The 15,202-nt window shown below is 40.5% G+C and overlaps 1 protein-coding gene across 5 annotated transcripts in view; it reads right to left on the reverse strand.

Annotated features, from left to right (window-relative positions):
• Positions 1–2,513: 2,513 nt before the first annotated feature.
• znf618 (zinc finger protein 618) overlaps positions 2,514–15,202 on the reverse strand; it is a 59,582-nt gene continuing 46,893 nt past the window's right edge. For 2 of the 5 annotated variants that reach the window (XM_036580670.1, XM_036580671.1), the window contains exons 8-12: positions 15,083–15,166; positions 12,878–12,922; positions 12,470–12,547; positions 11,425–11,544; positions 2,514–5,619 (exon numbers count right to left, since the gene is read on the reverse strand). In XM_036580670.1, coding sequence (XP_036436563.1) covers positions 4,088–5,619; positions 11,425–11,544; positions 12,470–12,547; positions 12,878–12,922; positions 15,083–15,166 — 1,859 coding nt within the window. In that variant the 3' untranslated portion in view covers positions 2,514–4,087. The remainder of the gene's footprint in view (positions 5,620–11,424; positions 11,545–12,469; positions 12,548–12,877; positions 12,923–15,082; positions 15,167–15,202) is intronic. The other 3 variants (XM_036580673.1, XM_036580672.1, XM_036580674.1) reach the window with 3 other exon arrangements.

Consider the following 15,202-nt stretch of genomic DNA (forward strand, 5'->3'; position numbering starts at 1 on the left):
TAACAGTGAGGCATTAAACCCTTCAGACGTCTGGTTCCCATCACCACCACTGTGAACAATTCTGACATAATTCTATGTATAATTCTATGGACAACCACACAAAGTCATGATAATGCTCCAGAATCAAGACGCTCACAAAGACAAAGCTCTTGTTTCAGTACTTTTTATTCACACAGTACATACTGTAGCGAGTAGATAGATTCTGAGGACGTTGCACAGCACTGTGTGTACTACTGATAATCAGTAATGAGTTAAAGTTCTATCATCAACCATATATATAGATATATATATATAAAAATAGTGTTGCTAAAAAAGTATAAATTAGACCTAATGCTTGAACAACTTATACACAAAATCATGAGGGGGCAAATAAAATACCAGTTAAAATGAAATGCAATCTGCTATTTGCAGAAAAAAAAAAAGCAAAACGGTGACTCCATAAATAGGAACGAGTATATTTTTCTGTTTTTAAATATTGCAAATGTGAGTATATTGAAGAAAACTCAAACTATGCTGTACAAGAACATCTGTTGTATTACTTTAACAAACATCTCCCGTTTTATCAAACAGCGGAACGTAGGAACCCGAACATGTATTCTCGAGTATGTAAAACCAGAAACCAGAAAATAAAACTCTTCAGAGTGTACCATTTGCTGATGAACTTTATCAAACTGTCCAAAAGTTGAGTATAGAAAAAGAGGTATGACTGGTGACTCTCTCCGAAGCGAGAGAGCAACATTTCTGAGATACTTGCGCCCTCTTGTGGTTACTTAGAAAAGAAAAAGAAACCAAAAAAACAAAAACACAACCAACCGGAATGGACGTCATTAGGCCTGGAGGTCGTGGAAAAGAGATCTAAGCAATACAGAATTAAAGAACAAAAACAAAATGGAACAAAATAAAAAAAACAAAACAAAAACAAACAGAAAAAGTCTTACACTGTCTGCATGCATATCTTTATAAAAGCTCTACTCTTGGAGACAGGAGTGTACAAGGCATTACAAGACACAAACAGAAATGATAAAAGTCTCGCCACAGCAAGCTGTCGGGAAGGTTTCCTGCTTGAAGGCCATTTCATGAGTCAAGTAAGTTCTTCACTTTTGTTTTTTTTTTTATCTGTTACCCTAAAAACACTACAAAGACCACAATGCATCAGGACATGAGTGACGTAGAAAAATTAAACATCCATTTGGTTTGTAAATATTAAAGTTGACCAAAAAAATGTTACTGAAAATTGCCCTGCTTACAACCTGGGACCTTTTTTTGTCTTTAACAAACAGCAAGACAAAACAATAGTGACTATTAATGAAATCCAGTGCATCAGTTACAGAACAATAGTTGATACTTCCAAACAATAATGTAGCTGCCGTCTATCTGAACAGAATTTATTTATCCTGAATTCAAACAACCAAATAAATCTTTTTCTGTCTCCAATTGTTTGACTTTGAATTTTTTTACCTGAGGAACACCTCAGAATACAGAACGGGAAACAGTCAGGCGTCGTGGATTTACTGTGGTGCCATTACTGAAGAAGCAGAACCATTAGTCGTTTACAGCCCTGACTCAAGCCGTCCTTACAGTGAGACAAGCAACCTCTATTAAAGACCACTCCAGTTAGTAACTAAGGGGCAGATTTATTAACGCCACGAGCCATATTTTGGCATTAAAATGCGACTGACGTGAAAATCAGCACACACTCCTCTACACGCTGCACAATTTCTATTCATTTGCGGAGATTAACAAAAAATAGAATATAAAATATGCAATAACTTTTGAACAGGCAACATTTTATGTTTCACTTTTATACCCCCCAGTATGTTAAATTCAGCAAATAAACAGTATTTGTGCATTAAAATTTGTTCTCTGTGGAGGACGTGTTTACTTACTTTCACTCAGATCAACAAAACAAATAATTTGATCAGGAGCACAAACTCCATATGAACTTATCGGAGGGGATTATTATGAATTACCTACTCAGAGTAAATACTGACTGGATCAGACCGCTATTTAATGCCTGTAAAAAGTTTTCATTTTTCCATTTGATTTTTGGACGCTAACGTGCTGCCATTGTCACTCAAGAGGCCCTGATCCAACAAAATGGGAGCCTGTTTCTAACAGTTGGGGAAAAGTTGTCTGTTGTAATCAATGTTTTGACTTACAAAAACTTTGTTTTTTTTTCCCAAAATAATAACTTCTCAAATCAGTTGTACTATCACGAAGTCAGAATCTTGAAGGGGGAAAATCAGTTTACGAAGTCAAAATATTGAGAAATCAGATCATTATTTTTAGACGAAAATTTTTAACCCAAGTCAAAATTGAAACAGGGCTGAATGATTAATCGTTTTTATATCCAAATTGTCATTTTGAAATTTAATTTTAATCATATCAAACATTACCTGACATTAGTCTTAGAAAGTTTTAAGCTGGGAAATTTAGCCTAATAACATGGAGCTTGTGAACTGGCAGTTAAAAAATAACAGCCCTTTAGCCGCTTGCATGAAATATCTTTTAAAAAAAAAAATAAGTTAAATGCTTACAGAGCAAATTTAAATTTGTAAATTTAAAAAGTGCAGACTCTTACACTTAGCGTCCAAAGTTCATTTTACAATTATAGATTTTTCACTTTCCACCTACACATTTTCCTAAAGAGATTTTACACAGCTCACCCAAGTAAAATTTGACCGAAAATTCTGTAATCTCACCAAAATCGCAATATTGGTCAGAAAAATCGCAATTCAGAATTTTCCCTAAATCAGTCAGCCCTATAGCTGCAAGTTAACCACCCCCCACTAGCACCAACTGCCTGCAGACCGTCAGTAATCAGCTCTTCTTTAGTAGAAAGAAGCCAAATTTGGGATCAAAAGTGGCAAATAAGATCAAAATTTCTATTGAAAAGGCAAAAAATTTGCACACACAAACACAGGGCGTCAATATTAGAGTGAAAAGCAGAGTGTTATTCTAGTTCCTGTTCAGTAATGAAAGCACTGGCAATCAGACTGAACCAATCAGAGAGCCGATCTGGGCTAGATTTCCAAAACGGTTCTAAAATTACGTCATTTACTATATAAATACTCCCTACGATGAAACAATTAGCAATGCACGCAAGCCTTCAGGAAACGTCCCCTGATTGTACGTCTGCTCCCAAACCTAAAAACCACAAAAAATATATAAAAGACATAAATAAATTAACGTCACCAAGGATACATAATCTACAGAGCAGTTTGTTATGCGCTGAGTCTGTGGGTGAAAATGTAACCTTTTAATTGTGAGGGATTAACACATTTAGATAATTGATTCCTCATGCATATGCAAGGCAATCAACGTAATCTCATGAAAATGTAAATTAACCAAAATGTGATACTCGGCATCGCCGCTGGTCTGGACCATTAACATACCGATTTGAAGAGGTTATAGATTAAAAACTAATCAGTCAAACGAGTGGAACTGAGCAGCCAAGCAGGTGCTCAGAGTTGAGAACAATGAACTAAAGTAAAAAAAGAGGTATTTTCTGCTTCTAAAATCAATCAACAGCAATTCGAAAGACTTAAAAAAGATCGTTTTCAACTAAGGCAAAGTATGTCCAACGTCCATTTGGTGGAGGGGGGGGCGGGGGAGGAAATGTAATTCAGGTAGGAGGTATAAGAGGTAAGAGGACAGCTGGGGCACTGGAAATTAAAAGCAGGGGAAATAGAAAAAGCAATGAAACATACAGTGTGTCCATGTTTTGGTTTGAAGTAGACGATTCAAGCATTGACAAACGTTCATATCCATGTTTTCGGGCATAGCTTCTTTTTGTTTTGTTTTTTTTTGTCTCATGGCCAGTGGTAAGTTGAGGTTTGAGGTGTATGTAGGCTATATCTCTGCTGGACGAAGTATTGCTCCGTAGCAGACGTCCATGAAAAGAACCCTCCCTTAACGGTGCCTCGTTCATGGACAGAGATCCAGAAACAGGTTTTTGCTCCAGAATAAGCGTTCTAACTACGACATGACAAAAAGCTACAAAGTGATCCTAGAGCAGCGTCTAGATCCACTAGTGTCTCTTTTGTGAACAGTCTATAGAGCCATTGGCTGGTGGCCTTGCACCACCTCAAGCAAAATTGCACTTGAGGAAGACAAGTTTGTTCATCTCCTCGGCAGTGACCTGTCGCTTCTTCTTCATCGCTAAGGTCTGCTCGCAGATGCTGACACATTCGCTGCGGACGCCCACCGCGGGCACTGCCAGTAGCCACAGTGCCAAGCGGGACAACTTGGGGTATCTGTCCATGACTGAGCTCCAGTACTGGAACAGATCACCTGTAGCATGGAAGAGCGGTTCGCCCAGGTACTGGAACAACTCCTTCCGGACTTGCGGCTCCTCGGCTGCACAGGATGACCTGTCCACCCCGCAGTCCATACGGCTGCGCTTTGGACCTGCTGGCCCTTCACCATCCCTCTCATCTCCGGTGATCCCGGACGAGCCCCCACTTCCAGGTTCCCTCATGCTGGCGGCCATGTCGCACGCCCTGGTGATAATCTCCTCGTGCTGATACCCGGGGACAGGTCGCAGCTTGAGCTGTGGGTCCAAGATCATCGCCACTTGATGGACTCTCTCCACCTTGAAGTTCTCCTTTAGTGCTTCCAGAAAGTAGTGACAGAGCTTGCTACCTGCACCTGCTTCTCCAGCCTTGGAAGTGAACAGCTTCTCCAGGCGAATGTAGACGGGCAGTACTTGCTGGAGCGTGGGCCAACGGTCGGCTCCGAGCTCCTGAGCTGCCTGGCGCAATGGTGCTAGCAAGCACGCTAGTGTGCCAAGGAGGTGTTTGTTGAGGCCCTGCAGGAGAGGTGCCGTGCTCTTGCAGCGGCCATACGCTTCACATATTGCCTCAAAGTTCTCGTGGACCTTGAGCAGCGCCTCAGCAGTTGAATCCCAGCACGGCGGTGGCGGAGCCTCATCCGTGGTTTTGCTCTCACGGCTAAAGCTCGTTGTTCCAGCGATGTCGCGGCACGTGGCCAAAAGTTCTCCCAGTTCATGGAGGCCCCTGGCCTGAAGACTACGTCGGCCGAGAACGGCCTGAACAGTGGCTGCCAGCGAGCACCCTGCGCACCGCAAGCTAAGACCGGAACGGCCGCAAAAAGATAACAGTGACAAACGCGGTTCTGTGACGTAGACTGTGCGAATCTCGGACATAACGAACTCTGAGAGGACATTCTGGACCCAGTGGTGTACATGTTCAGGACCTTCTCTTATAGAGGCTTCCTTGAGTCCCAGCACGTAGCGTCGAAGCCGGACCCCTTCGACCTGATACGCGGTAAGCACATAACAGGAGTCCGGTCCTATAGTCTGAGAATGGCAAGTCACGGCAATGCCTAAAGAAGAGTTTGACCCCAGGGCACACGTGACTTTTACTTTGACCTGGTTGTACATGCGAGGAAGCTGCTTTAGGGCCAAGGAGCTCATGTCTCCGAGGGCATCACGAATGGAGTAGGCTCCATGGCGGGAGCCCGTGTCCACCAAAGTCTGGGCCAACTTGAGGAAGTCTTTACTGCTGAGAGCACCGAGGAGACCCAGGTCTGTACACATCATGCGCAGCAAGCGCTCAGCCACCTGCTGCCGCTCCTTCTCTGGCAGCAATCTGTTCTCTGCAAATGAAAAATGATAGAGAAACAGAATCAGGTGTGTTGACAAACGTTTTATCTTTCAGTGGAAGTTTAAACAGAAAAAGGCAAAATGATAGTAAAAGTTCACACAATCTGACTCTTTCATTTTTGAATTGGGCCACTCATATAATCGCTATTTCAGGGAGGATCACGCACCAGTGACATGCCCCAACACACAAATCTGATCTACCTGCGGTGTTCCAGATCTAGATTTAGAACAATGATTATGAGCTAAGCGAGCAGATGTTTAGGAAACTGTTGCTAAGTGCTGATGTCTAGGAAAATAAACATTATTAAATAAACAGAGCTACATTTGTTTTTTCGCAGAATCTGGTAAAAAATCCTTATCAAATGGTGTGGTTAGACCTTCCTAGTTCTCTCCTGAGCTGCAGGAAAACAGTCAAGTGATAACACTTCAGTCCAACATACAGTGGGGTCCAAAAGTCTGAGACCACTCAGAAAGTGTAGGATTTTCATTTAATCAAATTTAAACAAAAAGTTTTAGCGTTTAAAAAAATTAAAACAAAGAAAATGCTAAAACAAGTAAAAGGAAGAAAAATATTTAAGATTCTGCACCGTTTTTAGTCGCAACTTTTCAAATTAAAGCAAATTTGTGACACTGACCATGTTAAGGGCTTTGAACAAAAAAGGTCAGATTTAAAATTTTTTTTTATTTATTTATTTATTATTTTTTTAGACCTACACCTTCCATTCAAGCTCTTGTTCAGACAACTTTCAAGTGCACTTGATCTACTCAGAGACTCTTGTTACTGGTAGTGATCAGCTCGAGCGCACAGTCCTTAATGTAATGCGGGGGAAAAAACTTTCTGAAATTCATGTTACAATTTCAAAGATTTTCCTTTGTTTATTCAGATTATCTTGATAATACAATTTGTTATGAAAATCTTTGTTTAAAAAAAAAAAAATGGAAGCATTAGTGCACTAATGAGCTCTTTTGACCCCTGAAATATTTGTGGCCATTTTTAGATTAAGGCTGGACAATATTTGGCAGCATAGCTAGTCCCAAGGTCACCTTTCATTTTTTGGACTGGATAGTTCAGTCCAATCTTGAAACAGCCAATAAAGAGAGCACATTTGTGTTAAACCCAAGCCAAAATTCAAAAAACAATCCAAGGAATTTATATATAATACCATAATTTTCCGTAAGATTCTAACTGGAATCGAAATTAAACAAATCAGTCATCATACTTGCCTATTCACCACTCAAACCCTGACTGGACCTAATGACTGGTTATTTCAGTGCAGTTTTACTAGCATCAAACAATTAATTTAAAAGGTGAATTAAGCTAAAACTGTGACGGAAGGCAAGAACAGCCCTTGTCGGCACCAGTGGGACCCGAATATAACAAATTCCTGAGAAAAGTATGTAAAGTTTTGTATTTTCAAGTCATTAACATTTTGGGAAACTATGCACATGGTTCTCTGACTGACCTAAAGTATTTAAAAACGTTATAAAACGCTCTGTAAAGATGGCGACTCCTGCAGAGTTACATGTATGCCATAGCCATTAAAATTCCTGAAAATGTTTCCTGCAGATAATGCATGCACCAGATTCATTTAGCCTCCCTGGTCCAATCACTAATAACTGCAGCAAAGACTCCACTAGATGTAGAGCATACTTAAAGTGTACTATTTGCAAGAAAGATGTCAGTTTGGATGTAGTGGAAAGGCAGATGTGGACTCAGTAGGGGGCAGTGACAGTGGAAGAGGAGGGATACACTCAGTCTAGGAGGCATGGTCAACAAGCAGGGAAGATACCATTAGGGTACAGGAAGGCTACAGTATACCCATAATAAAGTGAGGAAAGTGGTGCAGTGGAGCGTGGGGCTAAACCGGGATGGAGGAGATATACTGATTTTGAAAATACACTGATCAGACATAACATTATGACCTTGTTTCTACACTCATTGTCCATTTTATCAGCTCCACTTACTATATAGGTGCACTTTGTAGTTCTACAGTTACAGACTGTAGTCCATCTGTTTCTCTGCATACTTTGTTAGCCCCCTTTTACCCTGTTCTTCAGTGGTCAGGACCCCCATGGACCCTCACAGAGCAGGTACTATTTGGGTGGTGGGTCATTCTCAGCACTGCAGTAACACTGATGTGGTGGTGGTGTGTTAGTGTGTGTTGTGCTGGTATGAGTGGATCAGACTCAGCAGTGCTGCTGGAGTTTTTAAACACGGTGTCCACTCTCTGTCCACTCTATTGGACACTCCTACCTTGTCAGTCCACCTTTTAGATGTAAAGTCAGAGACGATAGCTCATCTGCTGCTGCACAGTTTGTGTTGGTCATCCTCCAGTCCTTCATCAGCGGTCACAGGACGCTGTTGGCTGGATATTTTTGGTTGGTGGACTATTCTCAGTCCAGCAGTGACATTGAGGTGTTTAAAAACTCCAGCAGCACTGCTGTGTCTGATCCACTCAGACCAGCGCAACACACACTAACACACCACCACCATGTCAGTGTTACTGCAGTGCTGAGAATGAAACTTATGAATTGTAAACTTATGAAGTGCTCGTATTACAGGTGTTTCTGATATAAATGGTCAGTGAGTGCAGTTTTCACATGTACCAAAAACAGGTTAGTGTATACAAGGTCAACTTAAGTAGAGCAAAGGGACGTAGACCAGGGTCCAAAAGTGTGGGCGCATGAGTGAAAATGCTTTTATTTTGCATTCTTTTCTAATTTCAAAACTAATTTTTTATTAAATAATATCATTAGCGTAACAATTTGACTGAAAAGTAGAATCTTTTTTGAGTCGACGGTCACTGAGTGAAAAGTAGCCGCTATAAACTCCACAAGTTTGTGTGAGAGCTTCTGATGAGCAGATCAAATCCACCTGGGAGTCCTCTGTACTCGTGCTTCAATGTACTACACGGTTTTTTTTCCAAAAGCATGACTAACATTTTTTTTTTTGTTTTTTTTTAACTGAACATGCAGCATTTCTCCAAAGAGAATGTTGAAACACAAGCATCTGATTTTGTGACTCATGTTATGCTAAGTTTGCCCTTGTGGTGCTCCATACCACAATACATTAAATCCAACTGAACAAGACGTATTATGCTCTATTCGTAATGAAACACAGTTATTTAGTGTTATGGAATTACTGACAATATCAACAGTATTTTCGGAAAAATACACTGTGAAATATTAGGATGTAATTTATGTAAATCACGATTAGTATTGTCATATTGTCCAGTGCCGCATTCAAAAACATTCACACAGTGCTGCTCTAAATTAAATCGGACTAATTTTGTTTTCTTTTACAAAAATACGCACTTGGTCAGAGTTCAGTACTGATATCTACGATAAGAGAAGCACATATGACGATCATAAAATATCGTATTACCCACCTCTTCACAACAATACAAAAAAGTATTTGGACACCTGACCATTACACCTTTATGAGCTTGCTGGACATCCCGCTTTAAACCTGTGAGCATTAATACAGGATTAACCCCCCTTCTTTCCTAGCCTTCTAGGAAGGCTTTTTACAAGATTTTGGAGTGTGTCTGAGGGAATTTGCTCTTTCAGTCTAAAGAGCATTTATGAGATCAGCCACTGATGTTGGACGAGGAGGCCTGGCTCGCAATCAGCGTTTCAGTTCGTTCCAAAGGTGTTCAGTGGGGTTGAGGTCAGGGCTCTGTGCAGGACACTGGAGTTCTTTCGCAGCAAACTCACCCGAGCATGTCTTTATGGAGCTCACTTTGTGCACAGCGGTACAGTCATGCTGGAACAGGATGCTCTAATTTCACAACAACAGCGCTTACAGTTGACTGGGGCAGATCTAGCAGGGCAGAAATTTCATAAACTGACTTGTGGCAGAGGCGGCGTCCTACGACGGAGACACATTTAAAGGCACGGAGCTCTTCAGTACGACCCATTCTTGTCTATGCAGATTGCATGGCTGTGTGTTTAGTTTTACACACTTCTTAGCAGGTGAGGTTCGAAAAACCTGAACTCATACTTCAGGCTTTGTTCATACAGCAGGTAAAAGTGGCCCAAATCCGATCTTTTTCTTCATATGTGACACAGCTGTGTGTCTGTGTGGCAGTGTGAACAGATAAACATACTGAATCTGACATTTTGGCCCAGTCCCATTTCTTCTTTTTACCCCTACCCCTTGTTTTCGAGTGTCGCCCTAAGCCCTTGGAACTGAGTTAGAAGGGGTAGTGGTTAAAAACTTAAGACCTATGAAATGGGACAACCCTCAAAAAAAAAAACCATCGCTTCCTTAACAACCTACTAGCGACCCAGCCCGTCTTCAGTGATAGCAGAGAAGGGAAAGTTCAGTAACCTCGCTGCTGGGCTTCAGTTACATTTAGGGCATCATACGCCTTCAAAGAGGGGGATAAAACAATTATTTATCATCACCCACTCCAATTATTTGGTTATACGAAGTTGAAGTCAGATATTCGCTAGCTTCTTTTTCGAATTTTCCCGTTCCACCTTAAATGGTGCAGCAGTTACATTCTGGTGCTCCTGGCGTCAATACTGCCGGACTATTTAAGGTGGAATGGGAAAGTTAGCTAGCTACTGAGAAATTAGCATGCTATTAGCGATTGTTTTGTGCTTGTTATGAAGAAAACCACCATAATACACTGAAACGACATTAAACGAAAGATAATAGAAAAGTTATCGTATTTTTTTTAACGGAGAAAAGTCTCACATTTGTGGGTTTCTTTGATCGCTCGCGCAGCCATCTTGCTGGTTATTCTTTTTTCTCATAACACTCCGTTTAGAGTGAGCCTCTGAAAAATCTCAGTTTGGAGGGCCACGTAGCCCCAACACTTCGCCCTGCCCCTCTATCTCAACTAAAATTGGGACACCCTTACCCTAGACATGAACGCGCAAAACAGAGGGCTAAGGGCTAAGTGGTAGGGGCGAGGGGTGAAATGGGACTGGGCCTTTAATTCTGACTTGAGACACTTTCATATGTGGGACTGAACTCCGATACATATTCTACATGCGGCAAACGCTCAGTGTTCGGAGAGATTTTGAAAGAAATGGCCGAATGCGGCCGCAGGAGAACGAGGCTGCAGCGTCAAAGAAAAGTCTGAAAGCAACGGTTAAAGAATCCGAGGACGCAAACCAAAGAAGTGACCGCGCCCTTTTTACAGCGAGCTCGAACACATTCTGGGTGATGAGCCCAGCTGTCAGTCAGTGAAGCTTCATGATGGCTCCTGTGAGGCTGGTGAAGATGAAGCTAAACCCTCTGGGAGTGACTGGCGTTCGTTGGCAGTCGTGACTGTTTACCTCTGGATGAGCCGCGTGAAGCATTGTTCTTTTGCGCATGTAGGTCAGTTTAGGAGCTGATCTGTTCAGACTGGTGTCGCATACAGATCACATTTAAAATATATTGCGAACAGCCAAACAAAAAAAAAAAATTGGATTTGGCGAGTAAATCAGATTTGGGCCACTTTTACCTGCTGTGTGAACGTGGCCTAAGAAAAGACTCCACGTATTTTCAGTCATTAAATGCATTCTTGAATTTGTAAACATGGGACAAAATATAGGTTGGCTGTCAATATACAGCCTATTTGCAGGAAACACTGGGTCTCAGACTTCTCAGACACCCCTGTTGCTGGAGAGGGGGGTAAAGTGTGTGGAAACTGGAAAGTTGTCACTGACCATACAGAATGAGGAAGCACAGGCCGAGGAAGTAGAATGCGGTTCAATGACGGACAGACTTGGACATATATGGGCTATACATACAACGGCGGGTGAGGGAGACGGTGACTGAGCACAAAGCATGCACTCACGGTAGGAAGGCATGTGGTTCCTCTGTGCAGGCTGAGGGGATTTCCAGGTCTGCTCCTGAGGCGCTATGGGGGCTTGGCAGGGTTTAGCAGAGTCCTCCTTAGTGTGATTCTCATTATCCGCTGAAAGAAGACAAAACGTTTCACATCATTAAACCTGCTGTACACCTTCTAATTTCACAGCTAACAGAAAAAAACAGTCCATGCTAAAAACCTCACATACAGGACCACATACAGTCGCATGCAAAAGTTTAGGCGCCCCTGGTCGAATGACCTGTTTTGTTGGTTTTCTAAGTAAAAATTTAACCCATACTCTATAGACAACACAGTTTTGCAGATTTTAATTCAGCAATTGTGTATTTGTATTCAATATTTTGAGGAAAAAAAAAAAATGTGGCCTATGCAAAAGTTTTGCACCTTTTTACATGTTTTTCCAATATGTTAAACTCACCAAACAAAGACAAACTGTATATTAAATACTTTTATTTAAGTATATATTTATTTTTAAGGTAAATTTTATGTCGAAGTTTGTTCCATGTAAAGGTTGTGGTAACCTTGTGTGAAAAGAGATTCAGAAAAATCAACAAAACCTTAAAACCAAAATTTACACGGTGTCCAAACTCTTGCATACGACTGTGTGTCCAGATTCCTCAAGTGACCCGAATGAAGAGACCCTCTAAGGTAGATGAACATGCAGAAATGGTAAACTCAACAATGACTGACAGGAGTTCACACTGCCCATGACGTGCCATGCACCGTCCGTTAACGCATTAGGAAATTCCTTTAGACAAATGTCATCTGAGTGGAATGGACGTTAATGACATTCCATGTTCGTGAGATGGCAGTCGTTACACACTCGGTACGCATGCTTCTAAACAAGGTATTATTCTGGATCAGTCTTGCTTTATACCGAGTAACTACAAAAGTCCATAAAGAAAAGAAAAAGGAAAAAAACAAAAAAACAAAACAAAAAAAAAGCTATAATCTTGATCCCGGCTCAGCCCGTTAAGGTACTTAGTGACGGCAGGTCCGGGCGTGGGTGACTCACCGGCATGAGACTGCATGTGCTCCATGAGGTTGCTGTAGAACTGGAACTGAATGCCACAGGATCCACACGTGTAGGCTTCTAGAAGACAAGGCCCACGGTCTCGCTCTTAGAACACAGTGATGCTAATGCTAGCATGCTAACACAGACTAAGGCACTGCCTGCTGCTACAAAAAGTAGGTCACTATCAGGACAGAAGGCTGCTCGTGCTGGCTTCTGGAGAGAGATGGCAGGAGCCGTGCAATGAAACACTAGCGATGAGAATGACGGGGATATAAAATTATCGGCATGCTGATGAGAAAAAAAAGGGGCCCATGCTGATGGGGAAAAAGATGAAGGAGAAAAAAGAAAGGAAAGAAAAAAAAAAAAAGATAATGATGACTGGACTTAAATCACTAAACGCATACTTACTCTGTGATGTGGGGAAGGAGGTGGGCATCATGGGGCTTGTAGTATCTGCAGGTTAAATAAGGACAAAGTTGTGAGGAAACGTTTGTAAACCCTTTGGAATTATGCAGATTTCTGAATTATCTGGATTATCTGGATTGCTCCTAAAATGTGATCTGACCTTTACTTAAGTAAATAAGCACATTTATTATGAGTGCAAGTACAAAAAAAAGGAGCATTTACATTAATAAATTAAGGCAATTTTTTTTTTTGAAGAGGCTGTCAAAGTAATTTCAACTTATTTCAGAGGAAACAAACGCAGCGCAACTGGACCCAAATCTGAGCAGACATGGTAAAAAAAGGGGAAAACACTGTATTTTAGTGAGCCGCTCCATCCAGGCCTGATTGAGTCACATAATGCACCCGATTCAAATGTGTACCTCATTTCCACATGAATAAAATACATTACATCAACACAATCCTGTCCTTTGGCTTATATGGTTTATTCATGTGGAAATGATGTACAGATTTGAATCGAGTACATTCAGTGCATTACCTTTACTTTTCTCCATTATAATGCCTTAAAATGCAGAAAGTTAAACAGGATGTGGACATGCGTCAAAGGTTTCAGGATGTGCTGTGCATAGACTATGAGCAATAACTCATCTCACCGCCTTATTAAAATAATACAGCATGCTATATCTGCCGCTCTAAAGAGGACGACAGAAACCCTCATCCAACAAACGAGCAAATGGCATACGATCAATCTGACTCCCATCACTCCAGCTATGAGTACAACATTTCTATTAATGCAAGACTGCAAATGAGAAAGACACTGGAAACCAAACTATGCCAGGGGTACGTCAAAACAATGGCCTGTTTTCTCAAAATTTGAACTTATTATCTTTATAAATTGCATTTATGTCAAAAATAATGGCTTATTTTCTCATAATATTGACTCACCATCTCGAGGTATTGTTCAAAATATTTCATGAGATATTGCACTTATGTCAAAGCAAAGTCCTGTTTAGTGTGATTATCATTAACCGTGTAGTTTTTAATGCCTTAATTTCTCAAAACAGGGACTTAAGATCAATATATTTCTCTTAGGTTAAAATAACGGCAAATTTGATCAGAATTTGACATTAAGACATATTTGAAAATAATTCTAAAATGGTTATTTTCCTCAAAATATGGACTTATAATAATAAGACATTACTCCTAATATGTCAAAACAAAACATTTTCTAATAATAATATTTTACTTGTTATTAAGGTATTGCACTTATAATGTCAAAATAAAGGCTTATTTTCCCAAATAATGCAATTGTGATCAAAATACTGGTCTTATTATGTCAAAATAAAGATAAGATTTTGACTTACTTAGACATTGCACTTGGTAAGTCAAAATAATACCAAAATAATGGCTTATTTTCTCATAATTTTGACAAGATTTTGACATATTGACAAAATAATGTGTTAAATCTCATTAAAAAGAGAAAAAGTCATTATTTCTAGATAATAAAATAATATTATGAGAAAATAAGTCATTATTTTGTGCTAAAACATTTGACATAAAGCAGCCAGAAACAGAAAAAAGCTACAGATGATTCCTTTTTGTATTTCTCTTTAATTTGATTTCTAATTGCTTTAGACTTAAATAAGCTCAAGTTTGATTTACTTTTTTATATAAATGCTGCGACCAAACAGCAACATTAACAGAAGAAAATCTCAACTTTAATTTCCTCTGTTAACCTTTCTCACCTGCCTGTAAAGCGGTAAAGCACTCCGAGCTGCCACCGCTCTGAAAAGTGCTCTATAAATAAAGTTATTATTATGGTAATTATTATTTTCTTCTCTATCTGGTGGAAATGGGCTTCTACACAGGACAGAATTAGCCCAAGTCCTCAGACGAACTACTCCCTTACCAAACCGTCTAGCGTGCCAAGATAATTCCAGCCACAGGGCTGGACTTTTAATCTCTATGGTCAGCTCTGTAGGAAGGATAACGTGACCACCAATGAAAGAATGAAAACTTACTTAGAAAAAAATTGCAAAAAACTAAATAAATCTCCACCACATTAAATCCGAAAGCGAGCTGCATGTGTGTGTCTGCTGGAGGCTCGGAGGAAAAACCCCGTTCTCCAGCATTTCAACATAACCAAAGTTACAACGTTTCTGAAATTCCTAAAATTCTCAACGTTTCTCAACTCTCAGCAATGTGACTTACCGCTCGAGCTTTGGGAATTGTTGCCGTCTCTGAGGCTTGACTTCCCTGACATTTTGCCCTCCAATTTTAAAGCGTATGAGCTTTCTGCAAAAAACAGAAACAGAAAAGCTTAACCAAGCA

Source organism: Colossoma macropomum, unplaced genomic scaffold (assembly GCF_904425465.1).
Source record: "Colossoma macropomum unplaced genomic scaffold, Colossoma_macropomum, whole genome shotgun sequence".
NCBI classification, from domain to species: Eukaryota; Metazoa; Chordata; class Actinopteri; order Characiformes; family Serrasalmidae; genus Colossoma; species Colossoma macropomum.